The sequence below is a fragment of the Hyperolius riggenbachi genome, chromosome 7 (assembly GCF_040937935.1).
Source record: "Hyperolius riggenbachi isolate aHypRig1 chromosome 7, aHypRig1.pri, whole genome shotgun sequence".
In the NCBI taxonomy this organism is placed as follows: Eukaryota; Metazoa; Chordata; class Amphibia; order Anura; family Hyperoliidae; genus Hyperolius; species Hyperolius riggenbachi.
This window is the reverse complement of record NC_090652.1, coordinates 14,807,418-14,828,323: the sequence shown is the minus strand read 5'-3', so window position 1 is coordinate 14,828,323 and position 20,906 is coordinate 14,807,418. Positions and strand designations below refer to the sequence as shown.

At 46.7% G+C, this 20,906-nt stretch overlaps 1 protein-coding gene across 1 annotated transcript in view; it reads left to right on the top strand.

The window, feature by feature from the left end:
* LOC137524103 (zinc finger protein 665-like) overlaps positions 1–20,906 on the top strand; it is a 217,820-nt gene that overhangs the window by 63,296 nt on the left and 133,618 nt on the right. Inside the window, exon 5 of the mRNA XM_068243610.1 lies at positions 15,437–17,368. Coding sequence (XP_068099711.1) covers positions 15,437–17,368 — 1,932 coding nt within the window. The remainder of the gene's footprint in view (positions 1–15,436; positions 17,369–20,906) is intronic.

Here is a 20,906-nt window from a genome sequence, read left to right as displayed (position 1 = left end):
CTGAACAAGCATGCAGCAGGTCAGGGGTTTCTGACAATATTGTCAGAACTGAGAAGATTAAGCTGCATGCTTGTTGCTGGTGTAATTCAGTTTATTACTGCAGCCAAATAGATCAGCAGGGCCGCCAGGCAACTAGTATTGTTTAAAAGGAAATAAATATGGCAGCCTCCATATCACTCTCACCCCGGGATCACTTTAAATTACAGTTAGCTCCGCCCTTGTCCGGTCATTGCCACGCCCATTTTTGCCGCGGCGCTGTGCGCCGCAGGTTCTATCCACACCCGTTTTTTGCCGCGACGCGCTTCGCGTGCCTCAGGTTGTAGCCACACCCATTTTTTGCCGCGCGCAGGTCATGGGGGCCCACAATTGATATTTTGCACAGGGGCCCACTGCTGCCTGTGTCCGCCACTGCTGACAGTCTCACCTATCTTATATACAAGAGGGGAGGGATAGCCTGTGATAGGTAGCTAGGATCTGGTTGCTAGGGCCTATAATTGGCCCGGATTGGTAGAGAATCCGATTGGCCGGTTATTGCTGCTATATTTAATGTAAGCTATAATTGTGGATGTACGCATCATTTGCACATTTCCGCATGCAATCCGCAGTACACTGATTGGCCTGAAGTGACCGTGGTGTTCCGTTTTCCACAGTTATTTTCTGAAATTGTTACTCCAATCACAGTACTGGGAAATACTCGGTAGTATTGGACCAATCAGAGACTGCGGAGGCATCCCGCGGGATTCGCATTTCCACAGAAATATTCTGCATTCTTTGATTGGTCCGATGCTTCTGAGCTCAGTGATTGGCTGACATTTCCGAGTTGCTGTAATGCGGCATTCTGACATTGGGCTCTATTCACAAAACGTCTCATACATGCAAAATAATCACTCAAAGTAACTTGTTTCTGATTAACTTTATTTCAATATTACTTTTCTTACCTTAATCTATCTCTCTCTCTATCTATCTATCTATCTATCTATCTATCTATCTATCTATCTATCTATCTATCTATATATATATATATATATATATATATATATTCGTGTGTGTGTGTGACCGATTTGAATGAAACTTGGTATACAGATCCCTTACTACCTGGGATGATATGTTCTGGGGGTCTCGCTTCCCCCCCCTGCACGTCTTGGAGACGCTACAAAGAGCGATTCAGATTTCACCCATTCAAGTCAATGGAAAAAATGTAAAAGGCTGCCATTCTCACAGTAATCAAGCCAGAGTCCCCACACTTGGCACAGGTGGTCACTTGGTGACCGAGGTTACAAATCCAGGAAAAGTGGGCGGAGCATAAAACAGCCAATCAAATTTCAGCCGTTCATTTTAAATGGGAAAATGTAAACTGCAGCCATTCTTATACTGTTAATCGCAGGGTTCTCAAACTTGGCATACTTGGTCACTGGGTGAATGCGATTAAGATTCAAGAAAATGGGTGGAGCCTACAACAGCCAAACAAAATTCACCTATTGATTTTCAAGGGGAATATTTAAACTGCTGCTATTCTTACACTGTTAATGGCAGAGACTTCAAACTTGCTACAGTCGGTCATTGGGTGACTGGGGTCCAAATTCACTAAAGGGGCGGGGCCACATACAGCCAATCAGATTTCCTTGGTGGATAAACTGCTTCCATTCACACATTTTTGATGCCAGGAACCTAAAAGCTCACAAACGTGGTCATTGAGTGACTGTAAGTCAAGGTTACAAAAAGTGGGCGGAGCCAAAAATAACTTTTACTGGGGAAAGTATAAACTGCAGCCATTCTTACATCGTTAATGGCAGGGTTCTCAAACTTTGCACAGTTGGTCATTGGGTAACTGAGATTAAGATTTTGGAAAGTGGGTGGAGCCTACAACAGCCAATAAAAATTCACCTTTTGAGTTTCAAAGGGAATATTTAAACTGCTACCATTCTTTTATGCTGTTAAAAGCAGATGCCTCAAACCTGGTACAGTTGGTTACTGGGTGACTAGGTGTAATAGATAGCGTAGATACCGCTGCAGAGGCAAGCAGCATGGCGGCTATCTCTGCGTATCAGCCGGCGACCTCTGCCGTGCAGCTACATGCTGGTGCTCTGCCTAGTTTTTCTATTGCACATAGATTGAGGGCTATGCGCGCGCCAGGCGACAGGACCTTTATGTGAATAGAAGGGGAGTCAGCTGATCTGCCAAGTCAGCTGACTCCAACGGTACTTTGGATTGGCTGAGTGACTGGGGCGGCACTGCGGTGCGCCTCTGTGTATATATAGTACTAGTCTGTCAGTTGCTCCGTGTCTGCTGTTGCGAATGCTAACGTGTTAACGCTCAGACCTTAGTCAGATCCCAATGTGTTTCAGAACCAGCTGGAGCTGGGGATCCACACTTAGCCAGATTCTGTTGATAGCTTAAAGTACTATTGCATTGTATTATCTGTTATGACCTTCTGCTTCCTTTGACTATTCTCCTGCTTATTGATTCTGTACCTCTGCCCATCTGATTCCTTTTGCCGACTCTGCCTGAACTTAAACACTGAATCAGCCTTCTGTCTTTGTACTTTATCTGCCCGTACGTTGCCTACTCTGCCTGTCTGACCTTTCTGTCCTGATCAGTGGGCCTAGCCACTGGTGAGGGATCTGTAGTAATCTGCACCTGCTCCTCAGGTGAAGCTTAGTTGCAGCACTGTCTGTAACACCTGCTCCTCAGGTGTCCATTAGCTGCAGTATAGTCTTAATCACCTGCTCCTCAGGTGATCATCCTTTGTTGCACAGTCAGTGGTACCTGCTCCTCAGGTATTCACTGGCTGCAGTACAGTCTTAATCACCTGCTCCTCAGGTGATCATTGGCTGCAGTACTGTCTGAGTCGCCCGCTCTTTGGGAGATCTCCTCTTCCTCATTACTGTTGCACCAAACACTTATCTCACATTGATTGTCCTGTGTCTAGCTATACTAGCATTATTGGTGATTCTGCAGATCACCACATAATCAGGTATAGCATCTGTATTATTGGTGATACTGCAGATCACCAATAATCAGAAAATCTGTTTTGCTGACACCAATCGTTACAGAACAGCAGACCAAACATTATGGACGCACTGCGCAGCCAAGTTGAAGTCCTGACCACCGCGGTGAATAATCTCACCGGGGTAATTAATTCCTAACAGACTCAGATCACACAACTGTCTGGGACAGTACAGGTACTTCAAACGGCTGTTGATACAGTGCGATCTCCTCCAGTCACGGACCTTCGCATTTTTCGGGGTATAGATCTGACTTTCAGAACTTTAGGAATCGTGTGCTATCTAATTTTGAGTTGAGGCCTAACTTGTCAGGAACCAAGCACCAGAGGGTAACATTTATAAAGACCCTCTTGTCAGGAGAGTCACAAACATGGGCATATAGTCTTCATTCAGAGCATGAGGCGTTATCCTCAGTTCAGGAATTTTTTAAGGCCATAGCCATTATATATGATGATCCAGATATTGCGATCACTGCTGAAAGGAAGCTAAAGACACTCAGGCAGGGTCGTAATCCGGTAGAGGTTTATGCTGCGGAGTTTAGGAGGTGGGCTGTGTCAGCTAGATGGGGAACATATGCGTTGCTAGACTGTTTTCTGTCAGGGTTGTCCAATGCAGTCTCTGATTTAATGTTAGGACATCCTGAGCCCAAATCCATAGATGAAGCAATTTCTTTGGCAGTGCGGGTAGATCGCCGCTTGCGCTATCAGAAACAGACCCGTGGCAGAAATGCTGTAAGATCTGTCTCCTATGCCTCCTCTCCACCCGCGTCACCTCCGGACGAGCCGATGCAAATCGGACACTCTAGGTTGACGCAAGTGGAAAAGAATCACAGAAGGTCAGAAAGACTCTGTCTATACTGTGCTGACAAGGGTCACATTGTCCAGAATTGCCCTAAGAAGTTGGGAAACGCTGCCGCCTAGGTGTAGTCAGAGGTAATACCCTAGGCGAGCAGTCTTTACCTCTAAACAATAATCGTTTGCTTCTTCCATTACCTGGGAAGGTCAGACCACACTCACAGAGGCTTTTGTGGACTTCGGCTCTGCAGCCAATTTTATAGACTGACATTGTAAAAAAATTGGGGATTCCCTTACTCCCTTTAGACCGGCAGATTTTGGTCACAGCGGTAGATGACTCTCCGTTACAGTGTAGACAGCCTCTTTCCCAGACTCCCTTATTATTGTGTAATATAGGGGTGTTACATAAAGAGAAATTACAGTTCTTTGTCCTGCAAATGGCAACCTCTACCATTATTCTTGGTATGCCCTGGTTGCAACTCCACTCCCCTCAGATTGACTGGGCGTCAGGTCAGCTACAGAGCTGGTCAACCCATTGTCATCATCATTGTTTGGAGAGAGTTGCTGTTTGCGCCACCAAGGTACAGGTCAAAGGGGTGCCAGTTCAGTACGCAGAATTCGCTGACGTATTCTGTCCAAAGTCTGCAGATAAACTCCCGCCCAACCGGAGTTTTGATTGTCCCATAGAATTAAGATCTGGTTGTATGCCTCCTAGAGGTCATCTTTATAATTTGTCAGGGCCCAAGAAACTGGCGATGCAGGAATACATTAAGGAAAACTTGGCCAAGGGCTTCATCCGTCCGTCCCGGTCACCAGCGGGGGCTGGGTTCTTTTTTGTACAGAAGGACGACGGTGGGCTTAGACCTTGTATTGACTATCGAGGTTTAAATAAGATCACAGTAAAAAATCGCTACCCATTGCCTCTGATTGACGATTTGTTTGCTCAGGTGACCAATGCCAGTATCTTCTCCAAATTAGATCTGCGAGGGGCGTACAACCTGGTACGCATTAGGGACGGTGACGAATGGAAGACGGTGTTCAACACGCCCGACGGGCATTACGAGTATCTGGGAAAATTTGTGCTAGTGTATCTAGACGACATACTGATTTTCTCTCCTAATTTGACAGAACATCGTAGGCACGTTAAGTTTGTTTTAAGAAAGTTAAGACAGAATTCGCTGTACGCGAAGCTAGAGAAGTGCCTCTTCGAGGTCACTAAAGTCCCTTTTTTGGGATATATTATCTCCACTTCTGGTCTCTCCATGGATCCAGAAAAAGTCTCTGCTGTTTTGGAGTGGCCCCAACCTGTAGGATTGAAGGCACTCCAAAGATTTCTTGGCTTCGCCAATTACTACAGAAAGTTCATCAAGGGGTTCTCCTCGGTAATCTTACCAGAAAGGGGGCTGACACTTTCCACTGGTCGGCAGAGGCACAGTCCGCCTTTGCCACATTGAAGAAATTGTTCTGTTCTGCTCCCATTCTGAGACATGTGGATGTCACCTTCCCCTTCATTGTTGAGGTCGATGCGTCAGAAATTGGGGTTGGGGCTGTACTGTCTCAGAGCTCTGGCCTTCAAGGCAAACTACACCCACGTGCCTTCTTTTCTCGTAGGTTCTCTCCTGCAGAGAGGATGTTAAGCTTGGAGGTGTAATCTCCACAGTCAGCATACAACACATAAGCTGACGTGAAGGAGGTACACACACCAGCACAAGGGATCAGGATATCCCCAGTTTAGTGGAGGAGAGGACTGACTCCAATAGGAGATTGTGGTGCACAGAGCCGGTGCAGATCCGAACAGCCACAAACAACACTTTCGTAATAACGTCCCAGCGCAAAGTAGCGCTGAGCGCATAAACCAGGACTGAGGAGATCAGAACAAGTAGACAGAATGAACGCTTGCTAGCTAGCGGCTACTTAGCGACAGCAAGCGTCCAAAACCAGACAGACTGGAATGAGGCAGCCAATGCGTTGCGGCGATGGCGTGCCTCACAAAGACAGGACAGGATAGTCAGAAAACAGCAGGATCGAGATAGATGAACGTAACACAGATAAATATACAATACGTATGTTTTCCTAGCGTATTACAATTACAGCTATCAATGAAACTATTTGTAAGGTCTGACTAACATATGTATATATCGGCAATGAACCGATATATGACATAAGCAGGAACGCTGACTAGGACTGGAGTAATACAGGGAACAGGACTCAGAAGGATTCGCTATCTCTTCGCAGAGATGAACGCAATCCACAAACAGTACCAGGAACAGTATAACTAGCTCAGCACGGGTGTTCACGGTACGCGCAAACTACCAAAACGTGCTGGAAAACTGACTAACTAAACACAGGAAATAAACAGTTCGTGTACGTATATATCATCGACACTGATATATCAACGTAACACGAATACAAGGAAAATAACAAAATGCGCAAGTATGCGTATATATTGGCGATGAACCAATATATGACACAAGACAAGCAAGTAGCAGCTTCTAGAACGAGCAGAACTAGGAGGACTCGCTGACCCCTTCGCAGGAGTCAGCGCAGTCCACACGGACCAGGAACGAGGTGGGGCACGAGCAGAGTAACAGATAGAATCTGAGACTATGGTAGCCCATGAGACATTGCAGGAAGCAGTTCTTTATACTGAGGTCATCCAATGGGAGCAGACCTGCAGATTCCCACACAAGTGAATGGTAATTAATCACAGGCTGATAGCAGGAAAAGGCAGACAATGATATGCAGCCTGCAGGAAAGGGACTGCCCCTCCACTGCAGCAGACAATGTTTGTTTACACAAGAGCATGTTAAACTGTCATTAATTTCAGAGTGACTGCAGATGGAATCAGCAACTAGTTTAAGTGCAAACCAAACTATGCAAGAAAATGCATGTAATGACATCAGAACTGCTTGGGTTACAATACCACTGCAGCCAGCAGTAAACGCTGCAGACATGATCATAACAGAGGAACTACGATAATGGCAATCGGGAGCTCTTGGCCATTAAGTTAGCCTTTGAACAATGGTGCCATTGGCTGGAAGGGGCAGAACATACCAGGGCTGTGGAGTCGGTCCAAAAATCCACCGACTCCGACTCCTCAGTTTAGGATTCCACCGACTCCTCGACTCCGACTCCTCTAATTTGCATATTACAATTTTGTTGATTAAAAGTATGTAACATGAAATTCGTCTCTTAACTGCCAACGCTTAGGAATTTTACAAGACAACTGAAGTGAGAAGGATATGTAGACTACTATATTTATTCCCTTTAGACTAAAACTAGTCCTTGGTAAGAGTACTTGTAAAAGGTACAAACCGGTACAAAGAACATCTATCAGGCCCTAGGCAATGTAAGTGTGGGTACATGTAAGAATGATGTGCAGGTACTCTGCAGGGGAATGAGGAGATTCTTCCTCTATTACACATTCTTCATGCACAATCTGAACAAGGTTTATGGGTGACAGACAACACCTCTGTGTTCAATGTGCACAGCATTCTCAGTGGATTCCCTGCAGCTCTGAGGGGAGTGCATATGTAGAGTATAGTACTACTGTGTAACAAAGTAAACCTGAGACAGATGAAATTAAAGTTTTATACATACCTGGGGCTTCCTCCAGCCGCCTTCAGGATAATCAGTTCCTCGTTGTCCTCCTCCACCACCTGGATCTTCTGCTATGAGTCCAGGTACTTGAGCCAGTCAGGCGTAGTGCGCATGCACACACTCCGCCGCCAGGAGCATACTACACCTGTGCAGCACTATTGCGCAGGTGCAGAATGTTCCTGGCTGTGGGAGCGGCATGCGGCCGGACAGCGCTGACTGGCTGAATTACCAGGACTCATAGCAGAAGATCCGGGTGGTGGAGGACAGCGAGGGACTGATTAGCCTGAAGGGGGCTGGAGGAAGCCCCAGGTATGTATAAAACTTTACTTTTCATCCGTCTCAGGTACCCTTTAATTTGTAGTCACCAAACCAAATTTTAACAACATATCAAATTATTTGATTTCATCAGCAAAGGGAGTGCATACATTTGCATAAATCAGCATCAGTGCAGAATTATTTCCATCTCACTGACTACCGTATTTTTCGGACTATAAGACGCTCCGGACCATAAGACGCACCCAGGTTTAGAGGATAAAATCCAGGAAAAAAAAAAGAAGATACTAAACCTGGTGCATCCATGGTGCAGGGGCATCTTGTGAAGCTTACCCTCCAAGCTGTCTATTTAATGTACACTACTCAGTAACACTAACTCCTGCTGCCCTCACCAGCAACACTAATCCCTGAAAAACTAATCCCTGCAGGACTGCAACACTAGCTACAAGTGCAGATGTAAAGGGAATACAAATTCAGGAATGAGGGAGACCTAAATAAACAGGCTTAGGGATTATTTCTGTGACTCTGAGCAAATGTGGAGTACAAACAGGGGCAATGAGGTGCTTAGAGTGGAGTAGATCTGCCCAGGATGATGCAGCAAAAGCTTCACCCTGTATTTTATGCACAGCTGCCCTTACTCCTGTTTCCTCCCAAGGGATGACTGTACATGACCGTGGCAATCGGCAGATGACACCCAGTCCCTGGCACAATCCATGTGGCAGCGATCTGTAATTCAGCCAGCGCGAGTCCAAGTTCAAAGTTAAAGCTGACAAGTGGTCCCCGTACAATCCCCGCAGCCAGCGCGAGTCCATCTTCAATTAAAGTTAATGCTGACAAGTGTTCCCCGCACAATCCCCGCAGCCAGCGCGAGTCATTGTTCAAAAGTAATGCTAACAACTGGTCCCCGTACAATCCCCGCAGCAAGCGCGAGTCCAAGTTCAAAATTAAAGCTGACAAGTGTTCCTGGTAAAATCTCCGCAGCAGCTATCCGTGCAAAGCCAGCGTGAGATTAGAATACTGATAATAGCCATTAATATACAACCCCGCTCAGTCCCCCGTGGCAGCAACACCTAATGCAGAGCGCAGCAGAAGCGTAATTACCCATCTAGCCGGCGCGTCCTCCATCTTCTCTTCAGTCTTCAGCCGGTGTAGTGTAACGCTATCAAACACAGCACCGGCACGCTGCAAGTCCTGTCTTCTGTTACTTCCCGGTGTAGTGCGCTCTCCCTGCCTATTGGCCACGATACCTCTTCGGGTGGGACTAAGAAGTCCAATCACCATGCATTGCAGGGCTGGCAGCCAATCAGGATTGAGGTATCGCGGCCAATAGGCAGGGAGAGCGCACTACACCGGGAAGTAACAGAAGACAGGACTTGCAGCGTGCCGGTGCTGTGTTTGATAGCGTTACACTACACCGGCTGAAGACTGAAGAGAAGATGGAGGACGCGCCGGCTAGATGGGTAATTACGCTTCTGCTGCGCTCTGCATTAGGTGTTGCTGCCACGGGGGACTGAGCGGGGTTGTATATTAATGGCTATTATCAGTATTCTAATCTCACGCTGGCTTTGCACGGATAGCTGCTGCGGAGATTTTACGGGGAACACTTGTCAGCTTTAATTTTGAACTTGGACTCGCGCTGGCTGCGGGGATTGTACGGGGACCAGTTGTCAGCATTACTTTTGAACAATGACTCGCGCTGGCTGCGGGGATTGTGCGGGGAACACTTGTCAGCATTAACTTTAATTGAAGATGGACTCGCGCTGGCTCTGCTGTGGTCCAAATTCTGTACATTCGGACCATAAGACGCACTGACTTTTCCCCCCCACTTTTTGGGAAGAAAAAGTGCGTCTTATAGTCCGAAAAATACGGTATCTGTATTAGTGACACAGCTACACATCAGGCTTTATTCTTACAGCATAGATGTTATTTAGTATATATAAGAGATTCCTGTGTACACATCATATATACAGTCACAATCAGATATGTATATCTGACCTTAAAAATACGGGACTGCTTTATTGAAGCAGCACAAGTAACTAATTTTGATTGGTTTATTTCATTTTTGTGGACTAAGCACAGCTATTACTGTATATATACTGTATATATACATTATTTTTAATGACTATTATCTGAGAAATAGAACATTTTATCATATTTTCTATTTTAATTACAGTTACAAATTCATTAGGAGTCGGAGTCGGTGCATTTTTTCCCGACTCCGACTCCAGGCACCCAAAATTGCCTGACTCCACGACTCCGACTCCACAGCCCTGGAACATACCATCACAGTCTATACAGACCATAAAAACTTGGAGTACATCGAAGGGGCCAAAAGACTTAGTCCCCGACAAGCCCGCTGGTCCCTATTCTTTTCAAGGTTCAGATTTATCATAACGTATACACCAGGTAGTAAGAACGTTAAGGCAAACGCTCTGTCTAGGTGTTTTGAGCCTGAGACAGTTCAGCCTTCAACCCCTGAGACCACCCTACCTCAAAAAGTGGTGCTGGCAGCTGCTGAAACCTGGGAGGACTGGACGGCTACTCTGGGGCCTTACCAACAGGACATTCCAGAAGGGAAGCCTGAGGGGGTTATGTTCGTACCAGTTCCTTTTCGCCTACAACTCTTACAATTATTCCATTCTCATAAGAATGCTGGGCATCCCGGGGCTGCCCGAACTCAGGATCTTTTGGCCAGATGTGTATGGTGGCCTTCGCTGGCACTTGATTGTAAAGAGTTTGTGAGAGAGTGCTCAGTTTGTGCTAGAAGTAAGCCCTCTCGCCAGGCACCAGTGGGTACATTACAATCCCTACCAGTGCCAAATGAACCCTGGACTCATTTGTTTATGGACTTTGTAGGAGAACGCCCCAGGTCTGAGGGCAAGACGGTCATTTGGGTTATAGTTGATAGGTTCAGTAAGATGGCTCACTTCGTCCCTCTGAAAGGACTCCCCTCGGCCCAGGAGTTAGCTGATCTCTTCATTCAGCACGTTTTCCGGCTGCATGGCATTCCGGAGAATGTGGTGTCAGATAGGGAAGTCCAGTTTGTGTCGAAATTCTGGAGAGCTTTTTGCCATCAGTTAGGTATGGACCTTTCGTTTTCTTCATGCTACCACCCACAGACCAATGGTCAGACCGAAAGAGTTAACCAGTCCCTTGAACAATTCCTCAGGTGTTATGTGGCAGATGCACAGTCAGATTGGGTAAGGTTCCTGCCATTCGCGGAATTTGCGCATAAACACCTGAAGAGTGCCTCTTCAGGATTTTCCCCTTTTCAGGTGGTATAGGGAAAATCTCCCAAGTTTTCTCCATTACCTGTGGCATCTACTCCTTTCCCAGCCCTGGAGGATTGGCAAAGGACATTAAAGGAGATTTGGGTGTTAGTAAAAAGGAATCTGGGGAAAGCTTTCCAGACTCAGAAGAAACAGGCGCATAAGAGACGGTCTGTAGAGTGGAAATTTTCCCCAGGGGACATGGTGTGGGTGTCTACCCGGCATTTGGCGTTGAAACAACCGTCACCTAAGTTAGGACCCAGATTTGTAGGCCCATACCCGTTTTCCAGAAAGATTAATGATGTCACATATGCGATTGATCTCCCAGCCAGCATGAGAGGTGTGAGATAATTCCATGTTTCTCTGTTGAAGCCTGCGGTGCACGTGAATTCCTCTCCACCCCCCGTGATGGTTGACGACCAACCTGAGTATGTGATCGAGAAGATCTTGGATTCTCGATTAGTGCAGAATTCTGTACAATACCTGGTCCATTGGAAGGGGTATGGTCTGGAGGAGAGAACTTGGGTGCCCGATTGTCACATGCATGCTGAGGATTTAAAGAAAGCGTTTCATGAGTTACACCCTGAGAAGCTGGGTAGGAAGTGTCCAGAGTCCACTCCTCAGGGGGGGGGAGGGGTACTGTAATAGATAGTGGAGATACCGCCGCAGAGACAAGCGGCATGGCGGCTATCTCCGTGTATAAGCCGGCGGCCTCTGCCGCGCAGTTACATGCTGGTGCTCTGCCTGGTCCTTCTATTTCACATAGATTGACGGCTACGCGCGCGCGCCAGGCGACAGGACCTTTATGCGAATAGAAGGGGAGTCAGTTGATCTGCCAAGTCAGCTGACTCCAACGGTACTTTGGATTGGCTGAGTGACTGGGGCGGCACTGCGGAGCGCCTCTGTATATATAGTACTAGTCTGTCAGTTGCTCCGTGTCTGCTGTTGCGAATGCTAACGTGTTAACGCTCAGACCCTAGTCAGATCCCAAAGTGTGCTAGAACCAGCTGGAGCTGGGGATCCACACTTAGCCAGATTCTGTTGATAGCTTAAAGTACTATTGCATTGTATTATCTGTTATGACCTTCTGCTTCCTTTGACTATTCTCCTACTTGTTGATTCTGTACCTCTGCCTATCTGATTCCTGTTGCCGACTCTGCCTGAACTTAAACACTGAATCAGCCTTCTGTCTTTGTACTTTATCTGCCCGTATGTTGCCTACTCTGCCTGTCTGACCTTTCTGTCCTGACCAGTGGGCCTAGCCACTGGTGAGGGATCTGTAGTAATCTTCACCTGCTCCTCAGGTGAAGCTTAGGTGCAGCACTGTCTGTAACACCTGCTCCTCAGGTGTCCATTAGCTACAGTATAGTCTTAATCACCTGCTCCCCAGGTGATCATCCTTTGTTGCACAGTCAGTGGTACCTGCTCCTCAGGTATCCACTGGCTGCAGTACAGTCTTAATCACCTGCTCCTCAGGTGATCATTGGCTGCAGTACTGTCTGAGTCGCCCGCTCCTCGGGAGATCTCCTCTTCCTCATTACTGTTGCACCAAACCCTTATCTCACATTGGTTGTCCTGTGTCTAGCTATACTAGCATTATTGGTGATTCTGCAGATTAACACATAATCAGGTATAGCATCTGTATTATTGGTGATACTGCAGATCACCAATAATCAGAAAATCTGTTTTGCTGACACCAATCGTTACACTATGACCCAAATTCGGAAAGTGGGCGGAGCCGCAAACAGCCAAAACGATTTGTTTATTTTTAAATGGGAATATACAAAATATTGATACCAAGGACCCCAAAGCTGATAAACTTGATAATTGAGTGACTGTATATCAAGGTTAGAAAAAGTGTGTGGTGCCAACAACTACATTTTTAACATGGCAGGGTTCCCAAACTTTACACAATTGGCCACTGGGTGACTGGGATGAATATTCAGAAATGTGGGTGGAGCCTACAACAGCCAATCAAAATTCACCTATTGATTTTCAAGGGGAATATTCACATTGCTACCATTCTTACACTGTTAATGGCAGAGGCCTCAAACCTGATTCAGTCAGTCATTGGGTGACTGGGGTTCAAATTCACTAAAGGGGTGGAGCCACAAACAGCCAATCAGATTTGTTAGATTGATTTCAGCCATTCTGTTATTGGCAGGGTTCTCAAATGTCTCATTTCATAGGAAAATACAAATTATTGATGCCAAGGACCCCAAAGCTCACAAACTTGGTCATCGAGTGTTTGTGCATTAGGGTTAGAAAGTGGACGGAGCCAAACACAAATTTCACTGGGAAAGTGTAAACTGCAGCCCTTCTTACACTGTTTATGGCAGGGTTCCCAAACTTTTCCCACTCACTGAGTGACTGAGATTCATATTCAGGGAAACGGGTGGCGCCTATAATTGCCAATCAAAATTCACCTGTTGATTTTCAAGTGGAATATTTAAATTGCTGCCATTTTTACACTGTTAATAGCACATGCCTCAAATCTGCTACAGTTGGTCATTGGGTGACTGGGGTTCAAATGCTGGAGAGGGGCAGAGCCACAAACAGCCAATCTGATTTGTTTAATTTCTATGGAAATATACAAATTGATGCCAAGGACCCCAAAGCTCACAAACTTGGTCATTGAGTGTTTGTGCATTAGGGTTAGAAAATGGGGGCGGAGCCAACACTAGTCATACATACACGGGCAATGCCGGGTCATCAGTGGGTGGAAACAAATACAAATTTCACTGGGGAAATGTAAACTGCAGCCATTCTTACACCGTTAATGGCAGATTTTTTAAACTTTGCACAGTTGGTCACTGGGTGACTGGGATTAATATTCAGAAAAGTGGGTGACGCCTACAAAAGTGAATCAAACTTCACCTATTGCTTTTCAAGGGGAATATTTAATTGCTGCCATTCTTGCACTGATAATGGCACAGGCCTCAAACCTGGTACAGTTGGTTATTGGGTGACTGGGGTTCAAATTCAGAAAAGGGTGTGGAGCCACAAACAGCCAAACAGATTTTTTTCATTTCAATGCAAATTATTGATACCAAAGACCGCAAAGCTCACAAACTTGGTCAGTGAGTAATTGTGTGTTAGGGTTAGAAAAATTATGCAGAGCCAACACCAGCCAAATACATACCCGGGCAACGCCGGGCAGTCAGCTAGTTATATTATATTTTTTCTCTTTGGAAGCCTAAAAATGTAACATAGACGAGGTGGAAACAGGTAAACAGGTGAAAATCCTTTGTGAATTATGCCTATTGTTGCATTTACGTTTTGGCAATCGGCGTCCTGATGTAAATGTCAGACCATCCCCAGTCACAGTTTCCTTATTTGCTTAATTGGGAATAAGAGAGAGAAACATGTACATTACACGGGGCATATGAGTGACACGAGGACACAGCGGTAATAAGAATGTGGAAGTGACACCACATTGCTCTACAAACATAACACAGATCTCTTGCTAGAAGTACATATAGGTCTGTTGTCACAGGAGTAACACATTGCTTCCACTGTCTCATCAAGCTCTACATTCACTGCTGCTCAATGTATGGCCAATGCTTTAGGTGTGGGAGGGGTCAGTAACATGCAAATACCTCTGACGTGTATGCAAATGTTATGCAGATTGTATGCAAATAATCAGATTTGTCAGGAAATGCATTTGATTGGCTGAACTCCCAGCTACATAACATTTTCATGCAAGCCAAAGTTGTAGTCATGTGATTGGCCGCCTGTAATGAGCTCCACCTTCTGCAGTTCTCAGTCAGGCTGATAACTTGTGATGGTCAGTGACATGCCAATAACTCTGAGGTGGTGCAAAGTGTATGCTAATTTTATGCAAAGCTATGCAACTGCTGCATCTGGTCCATTTCCAGTCTGCACAAACTTTGCCTCAACTTGGAATTATCAGCAGCTCACTGACCATCCCTAACCTCCCTGCCGTTCTAATTAATTGCTGCGCACGGCAGCGGGAGGGTTTTTTTTTTTTTTTGCTATATTTTTTGTTTTTTAGCATGTAGCTAGCCTAGCGCTAGCTACATGCTTCCCCCCTCCCTTCGCTGTCCCTCCCACCCCTCCGATCTCCTCTGGCGCAAATACCCAACAGGAAATCCTGTTCTGAACAGGATTTCCTGTATGGGCTTCCCCCGTCGCCATGGCGACGGTCGGACTGACGTCATGACGTCAGACCGAGTCCCGATCCACGCCTCAGCACTGCCTGGCACTAATTGGCCAGGCTGCGAAAGGGGTCTGGTGGGGGTGCGGCACGGCGGATCGGCGGTAAGGGCGGCGATCGGATGTTACACGCAGCTAGCAAAGTACTAGCTGCATGTAACAAAAAAAAATTATGCAAATCGGCCCAGCAGGGCCAGAGCAATCCTCTGCGGCGGGTTACCCCGAGCTGAGCTCGGGATAACCGTCAAGGAGGCTAATGATAATTGTTCCTCCCCTCAGAATTCTATAACAGGAAGTGATGATGTTTCTCTTTTTGCAGTGCAGAGTCCCGGCATCAGGAACCTCTCAGAGACTCGTCTCTCTGTATCCACGGACTGTACAACGGATGATGATGTCACTGGACAAGAGTCTCCTGCAGATATCCTGGTTACCCCAAATATTCCCCCAGACACCCCTCAACTGTCTAACCCAGAGGGGCCTCTTCCCCAGCACAGCTCTCCCCCTGCTGGAGGGTCTCATATCTGTTCCCTATGTGGGAAATGTTTTGTGAGAAAATCAAATCTAGGCGTACACAAGAGAATTCACACTGGTGAGAAGCCATATTCATGTGCTGAGTGTGGGAAATTTTTTGTACGGAATTCACAGCTTGTCGGTCATCTGAGATCTCACACTGGTTGTAAGCCCTATTCATGTGCTGAGTGTGGGAAAGAGTTTATACGGAAATCAGACCTTGTCAGACATGAGAGATCTCACACTGGTGAGAAGCCCTATTCATGTGCTGAGTGTGGGAAATGTTTTGTACACAAATCAAATCTTCTCAGACATGAGAAATCTCACACTGGTGAGAAGCCATATTCATGTGCTGAGTGTGGGAAATGTTTTGTACGGAAATCATGCCTGGTCATCCATGAGAGATCTCACACTGGTGAGAAACCATATTCATGTGCTGAGTGTGGGAAATGTTTTGTACAGAAATCAGACCTTGTCAGTCATGAAAGAACTCACACTGGTGAGAAGCCGTATTCATGTGCTGAGTGTGGGAAATGTTTTGTACACAAATCAAATCTTGTCATCCATAAGAGATCTCACACTGGTGAGAAACCATATTCATGTGCTGAGTGTGGGAAATGTTTTGTACATAAATCAGACCTTGTCAGTCATGAAAGAACTCACACTGGTGAGAAGCCCTATTCATGTGCTGAGTGTGGGAAATGTTTTGTACGGAAATCATGCCTTGTCCGTCATGTAAGAACTCACACTGCTGAGAAGCCGTATTCATGTGCTGAGTGTGGGAAATTTTTTGTACGGAATTCACAGCTTGTCGGTCATCTGAGATCTCACACTGGTTGTAAGCCCTATTCATGTGCTGAGTGTGGGAAAGAGTTTATACGGAAATCATGCCTTGTCATCCATGAGAGATCTCACACTGGTGAGAAGTCCTATTCATGTGCTGAGTGTGGGAAATGTTTTGTACACAAATCAAATCTTCTCAGACATGAGAAATCTCACACTGGAGAGAAGCCCTATTACTGTGCTGAGTGTGGGAAATGTTTTGTATGGAAATCAGAGCTTGTCAGTCATGAGAGATCTCATACTGGTGAGAAGCCATATTCATGTGCTGAGTGTGGGAAATGTTTTGTACGGAAATCATGCCTGGTCATCCATGAGAGATCTCACACTGGTGAGAAACCATATTCATGTGCTGAGTGTGGGAAATGTTTTGTACAGAAATCAGACCTTGTCAGTCATGAAAGAACTCACACTGGTGAGAAGCCGTATTCATGTGCTGAGTGTGGGAAATGTTTTGTACACAAATCAAATCTTGTCATCCATAAGAGATCTCACACTGGTGAGAAACCATATTCATGTGCTGAGTGTGGGAAATGTTTTGTACATAAATCAGACCTTGTCAGTCATGAAAGAACTCACACTGGTGAGAAGCCCTATTCATGTGCTGAGTGTGGGAAATGTTTTGTACGGAAATCATGCCTTGTCCGTCATGTAAGAACTCACACTGCTGAGAAGCCGTATTCATGTGCTGAGTGTGGGAAATTTTTTCTACGGAATTCACAGCTTGTCGGTCATCTGAGATCTCACACTGGTTGTAAGCCCTATTCATGTGCTGAGTGTGGGAAAGAGTTTATACGGAAATCATGCCTTGTCATCCATGAGAGATCTCACACTGGTGAGAAGCCCTATTCATGTGCTGAGTGTGGGAAATGTTTTGTACGGAAATCAAATCTTCTCAGACATGAGAAATCTCACACAGGTGGTAAATAAGAGTCAGTGAAACATAATTTCACCTTTAGTGAACCTGAACTGACCGCAGTATACTGCTCTCCATCTCCCCAACACAGCTGGAAGTAGGGAGTATGGAGAGTGGAGTGCAGCGGCCAATAACAGGCTTGTTCAGTTCCGCTTATCCCTCTCTCATCACTGGTGAGAAGCTCTATTACTGCACTGAGTGTGGGAAATGTATTGGTTGTCAGTGTTATTTTCTAATGTTTCTTTTATTTCTTGCTAGACGCACCTGGCAGCATATTATACAGATCCCGGGGCTCTTTCATGCTACTCAGCGCATTGGTTTGTAAAGCAAGTCCCTGAGCTGAGGTGGGATGATGGGATTTGGTTGTGCAGGCGGGCACACTGCGCGGGATACCTTGTGCTTACATCCTCTGGAAGGTCACAGCTTGGCTCCCATCCATGCAGGCAGGCACACTGCGATGGATGCTTTGTGCTTGAATTTCTGAGCATTTTAGGGGCCTGCAGTGGGCCACAGACAATACTTCAGTGGTTGCTAAGCGTTTCAGGAATTGCAATGCAGGATCTGAACACATTTGCTTTCCAGGGGGTAGAGCAGGTGAAACGCTCAGTCTGAGGAGGAGATCTTCAGAGATGCCTCCTAAAAATCTTACTGGTAGTGATAGCCGAGCATCACGTTTCCTTGAAAATTTGCGGACTGACCGAGCCCTATAGCCTTTAATGGGCAGGCGAACTTTTAAAACTTTCATGGCATCTCTGCAGCCACAAATTCTTTAAAACCAAGTGTGGGAAAACCCAGACAGTGGCATAACAGAGGAGGATCAAGTGTGAAATACTCATCAAAAAATAAATTTGCGCTGCCAGCTTTAGCGGTTAATAGCAAAGCCACATACAAGCTAGATTCCCCCAATTTGCAGGGTATGGAAAGGAGAAGAGTGGGCACAAGAGGAAAACATTTGTGTACAAAGACCGTATAGTGTTGGAGAAAATTGGTTTCAACCTTTTGCCGACTGCCTAACACGGATGGGCGGCGGCAGAGAGGATCAGCTGCTCCTCAGCACCTCCATATGGCGGTTCGCTAGCTAAGCGTATGCACAAAGTTGCTCCGGTCCCCCACGATCGCCCGCAATTACTTCTGGGATACATACCCCACAGCGTTCCCACTCCGGCGCAGCCGCCCACACGGCTCCAGGCTTCACGATGACGGCGATCGGGATTGCGGCTGACATGACGTTGATGACGTCATCTCCGATCGGAAGCCGATCAGAAAATCGGTGGGCATGGGGGGGGGGAGCAACCTTGTACATACGCTTAGCTAGCGAAATGCTAGCTAAAGCGTTTTAAAAAAAATTTGGGGGCAAAGAACCTCCTGGCGGACGCAGCCTCAGAAACTGCGTACCGCCAAGGGGGTTAACCCCATTTAAATACAAGAATCTGCAGCATCAAAAAACAATGTAGCAGGAAACCAGAAATGTCAAACCATTAAGAATCTATATAGAATCATCACCTCCCAATTTATGCAAATTTAGCCTCTTTAACCCCTTGTCCCCCATGCAGGCTGGGATAGCCAGAATGCAGAGCCCCAGCCACGTGGGGCTCCGTACCCTGAGCTATGCCAGCCCGCATGGTCCATGGTATAGGGGGGCTCTGGGGGAGAGGGGCGCTAAGCCTCACCCACCCCCTGGAACCCTTGTCCAATCCATGTGGTTCTTCCCCACCTCCGGTGCCCCAGGAGGAATCGGGGGGCCAATGATGCCCTGGGGGGTTTCATGGTGGCATCTGGGATTCCCCTTTAAGAAGGGGACCCCAAGATTCCCGTCCCCTCCCCTGGTGAAATGAGTATAGGGGTACTGAGGTAAAATAAATCAAAGGACAACTGCGAGTAAGGCCTTGTTTACATCAGGGCCGTTTCTGTGCACTTTTCACAGTGTGTTGCGCTGTGTATTCTGCAAGGTATTGATTTTCCCAAGTAATGAATGTGATTGGTTCACATCCATGCGCTGCGCTGAGCTGCGATACAAAAACGTAGTGTTGCTGCATTTCTTTGCATTGAGCTGTAAAGTCCACATCAATGCAAGTGAATGGGTGCGTTTTTTTAGCACATAGAAACGCACACATGCGCATAGAAGTGCATGCATTTTTTACCCCTAATTGGAAAAAAAAATTCATTTCAGCTAATGCTACAATAAGCAAAACATGCTTAAAAAAAGCGCATGGAAATGGGCACTAAAGCGCACACCAACGCATGCGTTTTTCATCATGCGCTTTTACACGTTTCTGAACGCACCCAATGTGAACGAGGCCTAAAGAATTTAAATGTCAATATCCTCTCATTACCTTGATTGTAGATCTCCGCTGGCTGCCACCACAACACACGCCACTCCGCCGCACTTCCCTCAGCTATACTTAGTATAGATGAAAACCCGTCCCTCCCGATGCTGGCTGCCACCACACACGCTGCTCCCCCGCACTTCCCTCAGCTATACTTAGTATAGATGAGAACCCGCCCCTCCCGATGCTGGCTGCCACCACACACGCCGCTCCCCCGCACTTCCCTCAGCTATACTTAGTATAGATGAGAACCCGTCCCTCCCGATGCTGGCTGCCACCACACACGCCACTCCCCCGCACTTCCCTCAGCTATACTTAGTATAGATGAGAACCCGTCCCTCCTGATGCTGGCTGCCACCACACACGCCGCTCCCCCGCACTTCCCTCAGCTATACTTAGTATAGATGAGAACCCGCCCCTCCCGATGCTGGCTGCCGCCACACGCGCCGCTTCCCCGCACTTCCCTCAGCTATACTTAGTATAGATGAGAACCCGTCCCTCCCGATGCTGGCTGCCACCACACACGCCGCTTCCCCGCACTTCCCTCAGCTATACTTAGTATAGATGAGAACCCGTCCCTCCCGATGCTGGCTGCCACCACACACGCCGCTCCCCCGCACTTCCCTCAGCTATACTTAGTATAGATGAGAACCCGCCCCTCCCGATGCTGGCTGCCACCACACACGCCACTCCCCCGCACTTCCCTCAGCTATACTTAGTATAGATGAGAACCCGCCCCTCCCGATGCTGGCTGCCACCACACACGCCGCTCCCCCGCACTTCCCTCAGCTATACTTAGTATAGATGAGAACATCCCTCCCGATGCTGGCTCCCCCTGTCCTCCCGGCCCCCCCATACCTATCACACCCACCCATTCCGGCACCAAGAGCACTTTTTTAGAAAAGTTCCTCTTGTCCCCACCTTCTCCTTTCCATATCCTGAAAATGTGGTGTTTCTAGGAAGTATGGCGGCTTTGCTATTAGCATCAAAATAACTCCTGCGCCTATGCAAAACAATCTTGCAAACATGGACTTTGTTTTATTAAAATAACTGTAATAAAATACAAAATATAAATATAAAATGCAACAGTAGTCTGTGTTCAATGCAACAATTTCCTTTCACAGTATCACTACTCGTACTGTCTCAAATCACACTCCTGTAACCTCTCAACAGCAAGACTGGACAACTGCCTATGA